The sequence below is a fragment of the Crocuta crocuta genome, unplaced genomic scaffold (assembly GCF_008692635.1).
Source record: "Crocuta crocuta isolate KB4526 unplaced genomic scaffold, BGI_CrCroc_1.0 scaffold158, whole genome shotgun sequence".
NCBI lineage: Eukaryota > Metazoa > Chordata > Mammalia > Carnivora > Hyaenidae > Crocuta > Crocuta crocuta.
In genome coordinates, this window is record NW_027532590.1 from 383,196 (window position 1) to 395,806 (window position 12,611).

At 46.2% G+C, this 12,611-nt stretch overlaps 1 protein-coding gene and 1 pseudogene across 1 annotated transcript in view; one reads left to right on the forward strand and one right to left on the reverse strand.

Moving 5' to 3' along the window:
- Nucleotides 1–863: 863 nt before the first annotated feature.
- Nucleotides 864–3,172, reverse strand: LOC144244354 (ubiquitin carboxyl-terminal hydrolase isozyme L1-like; annotated as a pseudogene).
- Nucleotides 3,173–9,175: 6,003 nt separating this feature from the next.
- FDFT1 (farnesyl-diphosphate farnesyltransferase 1) overlaps nucleotides 9,176–12,611 on the forward strand; it is a 36,885-nt gene continuing 33,449 nt past the window's right edge. The window contains exon 1 of the mRNA XM_077779667.1: nucleotides 9,176–9,245. Within this exon, the coding sequence (XP_077635793.1) occupies nucleotides 9,207–9,245 (39 nt within the window). The 5' untranslated portion in view covers nucleotides 9,176–9,206. The remainder of the gene's footprint in view (nucleotides 9,246–12,611) is intronic.

Here is a 12,611-nt window from a genome sequence, read left to right on the forward strand (position 1 = left end):
GTTACCTTTTTTACTTCACAGATATGCCAGTTCTTTTGACCTTAGGCTATATATGAGTCAGCTACGGTTGCCTAACAAAATAGTACAACATGGGAAACTTAACAGAAATGTATGCTCTCATGGTTCCAGAGCCTAAAGTCTACAGCCAAGGTGCCAGCAGGTTGGTTTGGCCTGAGGTCCCTCTCTGGCTTACAGCTGCCTTCTTGGTGTCCTCACAGGGTCTTTTCTCTGTGTGCAGGTAATAACCGGGGTCTCTTCCTCTCCTCAGAAGGACACCAGTCCTATATATGGGTTAGGGCCCCACATTTATGACCTCATTTAACTTTAATCACCTCCTTAAAGGTCCTATCCCAGTATCCTGCATGGCAGGTTAAGACTTCAATGTAAGAGTTGGCTGGGGTGGGAAATGGGGTTTTTAACTGAAATTAGTTTGTAAAACCCTATTTCCAGACTGGATGCTATGAAACTACTATTTGAGTAATAGATCGCTATTTGTATCTATGAGAAGATACTTCTGCACTTTTGGATGTATGTCTATGTATGTATATATATTATACAGAAATATATGTGTGTATGTGTATATATATGCTTACACATATATATGTTTCCTTAATTCAGATTTACCTTTATAACTCACATGGGATAACATAAAGGTGAAATGTTAGGGCAGAGACGATGTCCAGACAGACCGTTTCCTCTAAGGCAACATCTTATCAGTACAGTTGGTCCAGAATACAAAAGGGAGATGGTCTGGGAAAGTTCTAGAAACATGAGGGGAGGGCTGGGGACCATGGCCTGCGTGTGAGTCTACTCCATTGTGGTTGGTAGAAAAGGAAGGAGAAAAACACTGTTGGCTGCTGTTGCTAAAAGAAGTGATAGAACTGGAAACAGCAGTGGGAATGGAAAGGGGGAGAGGTGCAAGAGCAGCCACGGGGTCGAGCTCCTGGGTCTCTAGACTTGGAGACTTGAGGCTGCGGTTGGAGGGGGAGAGCTGAAGATGGCTCAGGCCTGGCGCCTGAGCTAGAGGAGCCTCCCTGCTGACTGAAAGGGACGATCAGCAGGGAGGTGAGCAGGTTCTGGGAGGAAGTTCAGGCCTGAGGTGTGTTGAGCCGGAGGCACCTGTATGGCACCAGAGCTGGAGGGACAGCATAGTTGGGGTAGGCCTGGTTCTCTGCACGTGCAGGCCGGGCTGGGAGGCGCAGCTGTGGGAGCCTTCCGCAGAGCATGGCGCTCAGTCAGAGAAGGTTAACAGGGACCATCACATAGTGTGAGGAAAGATGGCAGTCACAGTGGGACCGTAGAGAATGTCTTGGGTTTAAGGGGCAAGAACAGAAAGAGAAGCCAGTCCATGAAAGATCAAATAAAACAGGAGGAAAAATCAAGTAGATGCTAATAGTCCATAATACTGGCTCATGCTGAGTTGAAGGAGGAGAATGATTGAGAAGAGACCTTTGCATTTGTCAGTCAATCAAATGCGGTCATGAGAGCCTTCAAGAGAACAATTTGTGCAGAGTGGGAGCCAGTCTAAAGAGACTGAAAATGGCATGGAAGCTGAGGAAGAAGTGATGAGGTCTGTCCTTCAAGAAGGTTAGTCTCCAAGGAAATGAGAAAGAGGAGGTCAGGGAGGAGAGTCATTGATTAAAGGGTAAAAATTGGGGCGCCTGGGTGGATCCGTTAAGTGTCTGACTTCAACTCAGGTCAGGATCTCACGGTTCATGGGTTTGGTTTTTTTTTCTTCATCCCTTAATCAGCAGAAAAGTTTTATTTATGTTAAGGACAGACAATTAAACCATATCCAAGGCCTTAACTTTAACAGACACAAACCAAAGTGGCCATTTAAAGCGTTAGCTATTGAGTACAATACATACTGAGGCACAATGCTTCGCCACCTGAAGCTTCTATCCAATTTTGCTCGATGGACAGCTGAGCTCTGCTAGTGCCTGGGTGTGGTTGAGGGTGAGAGTGTATCTGCAGAACCAAAGGAGAACAGCTGTGTTCCACAAGCACTGAAGCATTTTAGACTGAGTTGTGGGGACAGGTTTCACGCTGATGGGAAGAGGCAGGGGAAAGCTCTGTCCCTCCCCTAGGGCATCGGGCTGCCTTGCAGAGTGCCACAGAGAAAAGCAGACCTCCCCTTGCTCACGCTCAGTGAATTCTCTAGACCTTGGCAGCATCCTGCAGCAGGGAGTCCTCTCAGCTGGTGCCATGGTTTACCAGAAAAGGCATTCGTCCATCAAGTTCATAGAGATGGCCATCCACGTTGTTAAACAGAATAAAATGAAAATTCACTTTGTCATCTACCTGACATTGGCCTTCCTGGGCCACAGCGTCATGGGCTGCCTGAATGGCCTCATCTCAAAGCATTTTGCTCTGTCTTCAGGGGACAGCTTCTCTGTTTCAGAAAGAAACTGTTTCAGGACGGATCTGTTAGACCACCTTTTCCAAAGGAGAATCACCGAGGACAAAGCCCACAAAACACTAAAGGAGTTGGTTATTCAGGTTTATTTTAGTCAGGCCGGACGGCCCCTCCCGAGCACCCGAAGAATCCTCAGAAGAGCGCCCCGCCGAGCCATGGCTCAGGGTTTATAGAGGGAGAGGGGCGAAGCCGGTGTACAGAAGAGAGAATCTTGTGGTTAGAGGTGCGGGTTGTTTAACAGCTGCTTGAAGAACATGTTTGACCATTCTAATCACAATGTTCACTAAAGATTTACATCTCAGGGGCTTGCTGAAGCCAGGAGGAGGTAGGTTGTTCCACCCCTGACCTTCTACCCAAATAGAGTTTGAGATCAAACAGTGGTTGGTATCCTCATTTGCAAGCCCCTCACCTTTTGGCCCAAGGGAGTTTTTACAGATCCATCCTTAAACTCCAGTTTGTCCTGGTTATTGGCCACTGCATGTGTGAGTCGGACGGTATCGCAGGAGTTCCCGATGGTCGGCTTCATGAAGTTTACCTTAGGACTCACTTCCTGTCCCTTCAGTTCTTCGATCTGTTTTTTCTTGAAGTTCATGCTGAGCCATGAGGGGAACAGCAGCAGCGCGCAGGCGGGCGCTGGCACCAAGCCTAGAGCGTCGTCCTCCAGCCCCAGCACATCCTGCCCTCGAAGCAGCGCCACTGGCCTGTGACCCCAGCCTGGGCCAGCACTTTGTTCAGCTTCTCGGGGTTACTCTCCATCTGATGTGCTTTGGAGCCTGTGTTTCCCTCCCTCTCTCTGCCCCTCCCCTGCACATGCTCTGTCTCTGTCTCTCTCAAAATAAATTTGAAGAAAAAACATTCAAAAAATTAAATAAATCAAAGGTGGATATATTGTGAGGATTTGTATATAATTAGTTAAGAGGGAAAACTGGAGAGCACAGTAGTGCCAGCACTTAAAGATGATCTTTTCAAGTACAAAGGAGGGGGGTGGTGAGTTTTGTAATAGCTGTTCTGAGAATTCAGAGCTGCTTAGGGTTCAAGGGAAGGGTTGCAGAGCTATATTGAACAAGCAGGGTGAATTGCTCTACCTCCCGGACTTTCTCCAGCAGGGAGAGTAGCCTGCGTTCCAAAACAATGAAATGGACGAAGTATTAACCCACAGTTGAAGGCGGTCTGGGTAAGAATGGTAGAAGGCCAAGGAAGTGAATGAGAATCTTGATTATTTAAAGTGTCTTTATTGGGGCGCCTGGGTGGCTTAGTCGGTTAAGCGTCCGACTTTCACTTAGGTCATGATCTCGCGGTTCGTGGGTTCGAGCCCCACATCGGGCTCTGTGCTGACTGCCAGCTCAGAGCCTGGAGCCTGTTTCAGTCTGTGACTCCCTCTCTCTCTGACCCTCCCCTGCTAACGCTGTCTCTCTCTCTCTCTCCTAGAAATAAATAAAACATTTAAAAAAAAAAATAAAGTGTATTATCTTTTAAATTAGAGATATCAAGAGATTCAAGTGATAAAGTTTACAGAACAGGGACACTTCTTCGTGGCTCAGTTGGTTGAGTATCTGATGTTATTTTGGCTCAGGTCATGATCTCACTAGCCCCGCTTCAGGCTCTGTGCTTGCTGACAGTGCAGAGCCTGCTTGGGATTCTCTCTCCCTCTGCCCCCTTCCCCCCCACTCACATTCTCTCTCTCCCTCTCTGAGAGAGTACAATAAGATCAAATAAAATAGGATAAGATAATAAAGTTTACAGAAAAATATGGAAGAATCATTCTATGCCTTCTCTGTCCTCTCAGGAGCAGACTTCTTTGTCTGACTTCACTGACTTACCTAAAGTCTGTCGAATGGGGAAAATACCTCACCTAACAGTTGAATTGTAGGTGCTGCTGTGGGTACCATCAGAACTTCATCAGAATTACACAGGCTGGGGTGGGGGTGAGGGGGCGCCGCCTAGGCATCTCAGTTGGTTGAGCGTCTGACTTTGGCTCAAGTCACGATCTCCTGGTTCACGGGTTTGAGCCCCACATTGGGGCTCTGTGCTGACAGCTCAGAGCCTGGAGCCTGCTTTAGATTCTGCGTCTCCCTCTCTCTGTGCCAGCCCTGCTCATGTTCTCCTCTTCTCTCTCAAAGAATAAATAAACATTAAAAAATATTACACGGACTGGGTTCTCCATGGAGGAAATGTGGAAGCAGAAACCTGGAGAGCTGACAGAAACCACAGTTACCATGCTCCCCTCCAAGATTTTATTCATTATGGCAGGAGGCTGGCAGAAAGTTCTGGTTGGTCCTGAAAGGAGGGAGGAACATGTGGCATAACGAGTGAATGGGAGCTAGAAAAGAGGTGATGGTGATACAGAAACAGCAGCAGGGGTGGGGGGAGGGTGGAACAGTAGAATTACTCTCACTGACCCTGTGCCTTTTGGATGGAAGGAGAGGCTTCTGCTTGACAGCATTGCAGGTGAGGGGTGGGATTCACAGAGGGAGAGTCCGGGATTCACTTAGAAGTAAGGAGAGGTGAGATTTGTATTCAACAGATTCTAGGGGAAAGATTTATTTATCTCAGGAACTGGAGTTATGTGATACTGACATTGTGAAAAACTTGGTATTTAATGTTAGATTTCATTGGCCCCAGCCATTCAGTAAGTCTTTTTTTCTTTTCCTTCCTTCCTTCCTTCCTTCCTCCCTCCTGCCTTTCCTTCCCTCTTTTTTTTTTTTAATGTTTGTTCATTTTTGAGATAGAACATGAGCAGGGAAGGCGCAGAGAGCAAGGGAGACCGCGATTCCAAGCCGGGCTCTGAGCTGACAGCAGAGAGCCCAATATAGGGCAAACTGGCAAACCTCGAAATGTGACCTGAGCTGAAGCCAGACGCTTAACTGACTGAGCCACCCAGGTGCCCTATAATAAAGATTTCTTAAATGCCTTCTAAATGCTGGGTCTGGAACACAAGGATAAAGAAGAAAAAGACCCCTACATTAGTTGGGGGAGTCTGGCTTATTATAAAGAGTATTAAAAATGTTTCAGTAGGTTATGGGAAAAAATGCTGTTGAGGGTAGGGAGGATAAGTGAGTGCCGGACTATGTTCTAAAAGTTCCAGTGCGGAGGTGCCTGGCAGTCTCAGTCAGTGGAGCATGTGACTCTTTATCTCGGGGTTGTGAGTTCAAGTCCCATGTTGGGTGTGAGGGTTGCTTAAAAATAAAATCTTTTTTTAAAAATATTTTTATTTCTAGGAGAGAGAGAGACAGCGTGAGCAGGGGAGGGTCAGAGAGAGAGGGAGTGACAGACTCTGAAACAGGCTCCAGGCTCTGAGCTGGCAGTCAGCACAGAGCCCGACGCGGGGCTCGAACCCACGAACCGCGAGATCATGACCTAAGCGAAAGTCGAACGCTTAACCAACTAAGCCACCCAGGCGCCCCTAAAAATAAAATCTTTTAAAGGGGCACCTGGGTGGCTCAGTCGGTTAAGCATCTGACTCTTGATTTAAGCACAGGTCATGATCTCACAGTTCATGGGTTTGAGCCCAAAGTTGGGCTCTGTGCTGACAGCGTGGAGCCTGCTTAGAATTCTCTCTCTCCCTCTCTCTGCCCCTTCCCAACTCACACACTCTAGCACACACACACACACGCACATATACACACTTTCTCTCTCCAAGTAAAATAAACTTTAAAATGTATATATAAAATCTTTAAAAAAGTAAATAAAAAAAAAAGAAAATTTTGAGTACAGTTCCAATTTCAAGCATTGTTATCCGACAGGAAGTAGTGGAGATTTTTTCGGTGGCAAGCACTGTGCCAGATGTGACATTGTGACCTGGCCTCTGGCCTTGAGTTCACAGGGAAGGGACAGAAGAGAGATACTGGAACACACCAATTTCCAGATGAGAGCATCCACTGAATATGATGCAAGTACTGAGATCCGTGGAAATACAGACTACTGAAATGGAACAAGTGAGGCCCTTTATTCAGAGCTTGCCGTGTAGCAAGGGCAGCAGCCACTATCACTTGTCATCTGCATTTGGCAGAGACTCAGAGGCAGGGGAGTGGGAAAGCTTTATAATGAACAAAAGGGAAGGAATCAGGTGTGCTCTGATGGGAGGAGGTTGGCACAGAGGAGCGGGAAGCAGGCTAACTGGCAGCTGGGTATCTTAAGCGATTTATTTGACTTTCTGTGGTTGTTCCTGAGTGGAAAGGAAGGGCACAATAAGAGAAGTTACTGATCTAGTCCTGACATTTCTGGGCCTATTGCTGCAGAGGTCGTGGATCAGAGTGCCGTTATGGTATATAACAGCATTGTCTGTTTGTATATGCAGTCTCTGGCTGGGCACGTGGGTCAGACTCAGGAGCTGGATTAGGATTCAACTATGTCTCTAATAAATGCCAGCACCATTACATCAACCGTGTCTTGCGTGGTGCCTCCGGAAACTCTCTGGGGTCAAAGCTCATCTTGCTCATCTTTGTTTTTTTCAGTGCCTGCCACACTGCTGATGCTCGGCGGATGGCTGTTGAAGCTAAAGAACAGATAATGATGAGGCCAGGGAACTTCAGAAAATGATTTCCGAAGGAGGGGATTCCACTTGAGCTGTAATGACCGTGAGGTGGGGGGCCAGGCGAAGAGCAGGGGAGAGCACCCTGGAGGTGAATTACTCTGGCAGAGACTGGGGTATACTGCGGTCTGAGAACCCCCCCAGTGCTGCCAGGGCTGGGCCAGGGCTAGAAGGCAGGGTAGTGATGGGATAGAAGGTGGCTAAAACCCAAAAAAAGGAATGTGGTTGCCAAATGCTGAGTTTTTATTCTTTCTTTCTTTTTTAAGTTTATTTATTTTGAGGTGGGGGGGGCAAAAGAGACTGGGGCAGAGGATCTGAAGTGGGCTCTTGTGAACTTCGAGATCATGCCCTGAGCTGAAGTCGGATGCTTAACTGACTGAGCCACCCAGGCGCGCTGAGAGAGTTTTTATTCTCTTCCAGAATCCTTAATATTCTCTTGAAAGGCATTTCCTTTGAGAAATTTAAATTTGAAGAATTGTAGGCAAGAGAGTAATATAATCAAGGTGCGTTTAGATAAATTACTCAAGCTGTCACACAGGAATGCAAGGAGAGAGAGAAATGGGAAGTTGACTTCAAAATAGTTTGGGAGAAAAGATGGGACTTAAACCAAGATGGATCACAAAGGAGAGATGAAGACAAGAAATGTTTGTTCCTTGGACTCTGTAGACTTGATGAATGATTTCAAAGGGGACAAGTTTAGGGAAAGGACGAGTTAGGGATGACATCTAGATTTGATCATTGGCAGCTGGGAGGCTCTTAGTGCCATTCACCAGAAAAAGTTTGTTAGAGATTTCAGTTATGGACATGTTAAGTTTGCACTGTTTGAAGGACTTCAAAAAGGAGGTCCAGCTTAGTTCAGTAAATATTAATTGTTCAACTAGTATGTGTCAGACACTGCTCTAGACACTTGGGGGTGTGACAGTGAACAAAACAAAGATCTCCCAATCATTGAGCTTACGCTCCAGCAATAGGCAACAGACACTGAACATCTTAAATCTTGTTATTAGCACATGATAAGTACTATGGGGAAAAAACTAGAGCAGGCTGGGAATCAGCAGTGGCAGTGGGGGTGGGTGTGCAAACGCTGTTTAAAATAGAATGACCAGGGTGGGCCTAAATGAGAAGGTGAGATTTCATCAAGGACATGAAGGAGGTAGCTAGTTGGGTATCTGGTGGTAAAATAGTGCAGGAAGGGTTAAGTGAACAGCTATACAAAAAAGCCCTAGGGCCAGAGAAGGGGAGAGTGATAAAAGATTGTAGGCCTGAAAGGTAATGGGGGTGGAGGAGTAATGATACAGGCCTTTGTAGACACTTTTAGGGACGTAGGCTTTTACTGAAAAGGGAAGAGGTTGCGGAGTTTTAGGCAGTGATTGGATCTGGCTTAAATTGAAAACGATAGCTGGTTGCTGTGTTAAAATAGATTGGGGGTGGGAAGCTGCAGTAGCAAGTAGTTTCTAGGACTCGAGAGACCTACGATGGAGATCTAAATTTCCACATCCCTCTTACAGAGGTCGTAGAAAAACTTCAGACTCGTTCGGGATCTAAAACACCTTAAAGAGGTCCTAGAGTTGAAATTGTAGGAGTTGAGTGCTACCACTCGGAAGTGAAAGGCTTTGTGAAGCGGGCAAAGAAGGGGGGTCACTGCTGGGCCAGGTGCCCGGGGTTCCATGTGCTGCAAGTGCCGCGGATGGCCCTGCCAAGCTTTTGCTGTCTTGTGTTGCAAGAAGCACCGACCCCGCAGTGGTGGGCCCACCCGCCTTTTGCCTTGCGCCGATCCAGCGCAGGAGGAGCGCGGCCCCGTGCAGACCGTGAAGAGCTCATCCGGCCGGCGGGACAAAACACGACGAAACAGATGGAGGGATTACTGACAAAATCATAGCGTCTTGTCGCCCGCTGGGGTCTGCTGGGTTCTCACCAAAAGCTCACGCTTGGGCCAGAATCCCCCGCACCTAAGCCGCAGCGCCACGTTACGACCCTTCTGTGTTCCAGCCTCACGTCCACCTAGGGAGAGCTGAGGAAAAGGCCCGCCCCCATAAAAGCACCAATCCCGCTCGCCTGTCCCTTTCTCATTCTCCAATTAGTCCAGAGGTTGTGGTCGTCACGCCAGACTCATCCTACCGCCGATTGGTCTGCGTCTTCCTGGTGCGAGCGGTCCTAGCCAGTCAGAGACCGTCAGTCCACCCCGCGAGCCCACGGGAAGCGGCGCGAGAGCCAGAGACACNACGCCCGGAGGAGTTCTACAACCTATTGCGCTTCCAGATGGGAGGCCGGCGGAGGGTGATACCCAAGATGGACCAGGTGGGCCGAGCATCCCTGCATCCTGGTTGGGGCGGGGCGGCTGCGCGCGGCGCCGGGGCCTGGGGCCTGGGGGACCGGGCACAAAATCCTGGGCTAGGGGCTAGGCGAGCCGATGACAAACGCCTCAGGCACCTTCCTTCCCTCGGGGCGGCAGATCCTCGCCCCTTCTGGCGGCCCCACCCGCCCAGCCTAATTTTGCTTCCCAAACTCCAAATTGGGCCCAGGTGGCTGTGGTCCCTTTGGTAGGCCTCCTCTTCCGTCTCCAGCTCTCCCTCAGGTTGTCTTGATGTTTCTACGCTTTCAAGACATTGCTTGCCAGGTAGTTTTTCTTCACTTTTCCTTAAGTCCTTGAGCATTGATGTTATTTGTGCCTTAACTGGTGGTTGCAAAATTGAGATCCCGTAGGTAGAGTAAGTGGGAGAGGACCTGTGAGAGAATTTTGTGAATGTAAAAAGCCATGCAGATATTGTCACAATACCTGTTCTGGAATGAAACCTTGCTTATCATTCCAGTGTTCGGTTACATCACTTCTTGTATAAGGTTCCTTCCTGCAATCTGATCAATCCCTTATTCTTCAGTTTTTTAGTAACACATCTTTACTCTTCCAAGTTCTTTTTACTTATCTGCCAACATTGTTGGTTGCTTGAAGGCCAGACTTGGTTTTATTTATTTATATTTCATCTGCCTCATTCTTGTAGCCTTTGTTAAATGAATGCTTACACAGGTATTTATTCCAACAAGAAACTTAAGTGATCGCTCTTAAGTGATGGGTGAATGAATAGACACTTTCAGCCCAATTAGTGGGTTATATCAAAAGTTTTAAATTCTTTTCTCCAAGGGAAACATCACAGATACTGTTTTTTGCTTACATGCACTCTTAATGGGTGTCCTTTATTAAGGACACTTTAAATTGCCCATCAGAAATTTATTTTTCTCTTTCATCACTCAGGATCCATCTCGTCCTTCAAGGTCTAGCTTCAGTCAGTGCCACCTCAATTGACCCTTCAGCAGACATTTTTAAACACCTGTTTCGTGCTAGCTGTTGTGGTAGGTGCACCATGGCAGGTACAGACAGACAAATAAGACATACAGAGAGCTTACCATCTTCTCAGGTGAATAAGACATTATAAGACTTTCAGAGAAAATTTAGGAAAGCACCATAACAAGTTACCTCTGCAACTCCCTCAGCCATTTTCTCTCATACTGTTTACCTTATGTCAGCCCCACATCTTGTGCTGTGGATATTTGTGTATTGGCTTATGATCCCCAAATCCCTTTCAGAGCTAAGATTCTGTATTTGATTCTGGATTTTGAAGCTATTTGGATATAGGAAATCTCCTTCGATGTACCTTTGGTGAATTAATGAATAAAAGGTGGGTGCAGTACCCTCAAGAAACCTCTAGCTTTTTAAACAAGATAAACTTAAGTAAATGTGGCAGAAGATAGTAAATGCCATAAAGACATTGACAGAAGAGAAAAATCACTTCTGGTTGGGATAGGAGAGTCCTCTTTTGAGATGCTTATAAGAAGTACAACTTTCCATTGCTCTTGTGCCTTGCTCAGTAGGTGTTTAATTAGAGATTCTTACTGAGAGTTTTCGGAGCTTTCCTGGAATTATATGCAAACATTTATATTACTGTACTTTTGTGTGTTTTGAGGGGAGAACAGTGTCCAATATTATACCCTTCTGAAGATCTGTGACCCCAAGGATAGTCCCTGCTTTGCACACCAGTTTGTACAGTCTCCTGGGCACTACCTGTGACAAGTAGTTCACTGCCTCTGGAGACTTGCCCACTTCATTCTCAGACATTTTTTCAGTTTTAGGAAGTGCTACCTTATAGTACAGTGAGCGGAACTGTTTTCAGTCTTTTCTCTTCCTGGAGCCACGGTCTAACCCGTGTTTGTAATCCAGCACTTGACATATTTTAGGGGAACTCTCCTGTGCTTTCTAAGTTGGAATACTGATAGCCAGGCCAAATATTCTATGTTCTATGTTCTTCCTTTAGTTATTCGTTAAATGTTCTTCTTTCCAGATCATTTACCAGCCTGGTCTCTCTCTTTCTTTAAAGTCTAGCATCCAAAGCTGAACAGTCCTCTTTCGGTGTGGTCTGCTCATTTCAGCACTTTAAATTCCTTTTTTGTGGATGTGGTATTTCTATGTAACATAGTTGAAGACTCCTTTCACTTTAAAAACTGTATTTTAATTATAAAATATTTCAAGCAAGTAGAAAAATACTGAAATAAGTAATGTTTTATTTATTTTTGAGAGGTGGTGGAGGGGCAGAGGGAGGGAGACACAGAATCTGAAGCGGGCCCTGTGCTGAGAGCAGAGAGCCCGATGTGGGGCTTGTGACCTGAGCTGAACTCTGATACTTAACCACCTGAGCCACCCAGGAGCCCCTATGCTAAAACTCTTTTTAAACCTAGCTCTTTACCTTTTAGATTAAGGGTGTCGTAATAACAGCGAACATTTATTGAGCTCTTACTGTGTGCCACGCACTATTTTATGCTCCTCCTTGCATCTGTTTTTAAAACCTTCCAGTCACTTTATGAGGAAGGTACTGTTATTTTTTCTGTTTTATAGATGAAGAACAGTGGCATAAAGAGGTGAATTAATTGCCTGAGGTCTAGTTATTCAGGGGTGGAGCCTGCCTTTCATCCTGGTTGTCTCACTGCAGAGCTCTTTCTTTTGACCCCACCATGCTGCTAATTGTTCAGGTGATGGGCCACAGAGACACATTAAACAGAGGATTGTCCAGATGCCGCTAAAATTGACCCACTTGGGTGTGATGGACACAAAGTGGAAAATGCCCACCCTGATATGTTCACAGTCTAGCGGAGAATAGGTGTACAAAAGTAAGATAGCCTAGGAAATGCCAAGTAATCTTGAGTACATTTTGATTTCAGGAAATTTTAGTGAAATTGGAAGTGTTTTACAGTGAAAAGTTTTCAGAAAACAGAGGAAAAGTACTTTGTAAGTATCAGATTTAGTTTAGTGGGGAAGATCTTCAGTCGAAAGGCTACCATGGGCCAGGTTACTCAGGCCTGGACATGCTGTGTATGGGATGATAAGGAAACCAACTTGGCTGAAATTGAAGAGTGTAAGCTAGAAGCATAAAGTTCATTAAGTGCATGTGGGAGTCCCAAGCCGAGCTGTAATCAGTAAAGCAGGTAGTGGGTAAGAGCAGAAGTATGACACAAGGAAAGCAACGTGTTTAAAACACAAATTCGACAAGTGAGCGGGATTGGGAAGAAATTATATTGTGAGTTAGAATAATCAAATTAATAATGATCATAATTACCTAATAATAGCAATGGACCACATTTACTGTGTTCTTATGTGTGCCAGGCACTGTACTGAGCTCT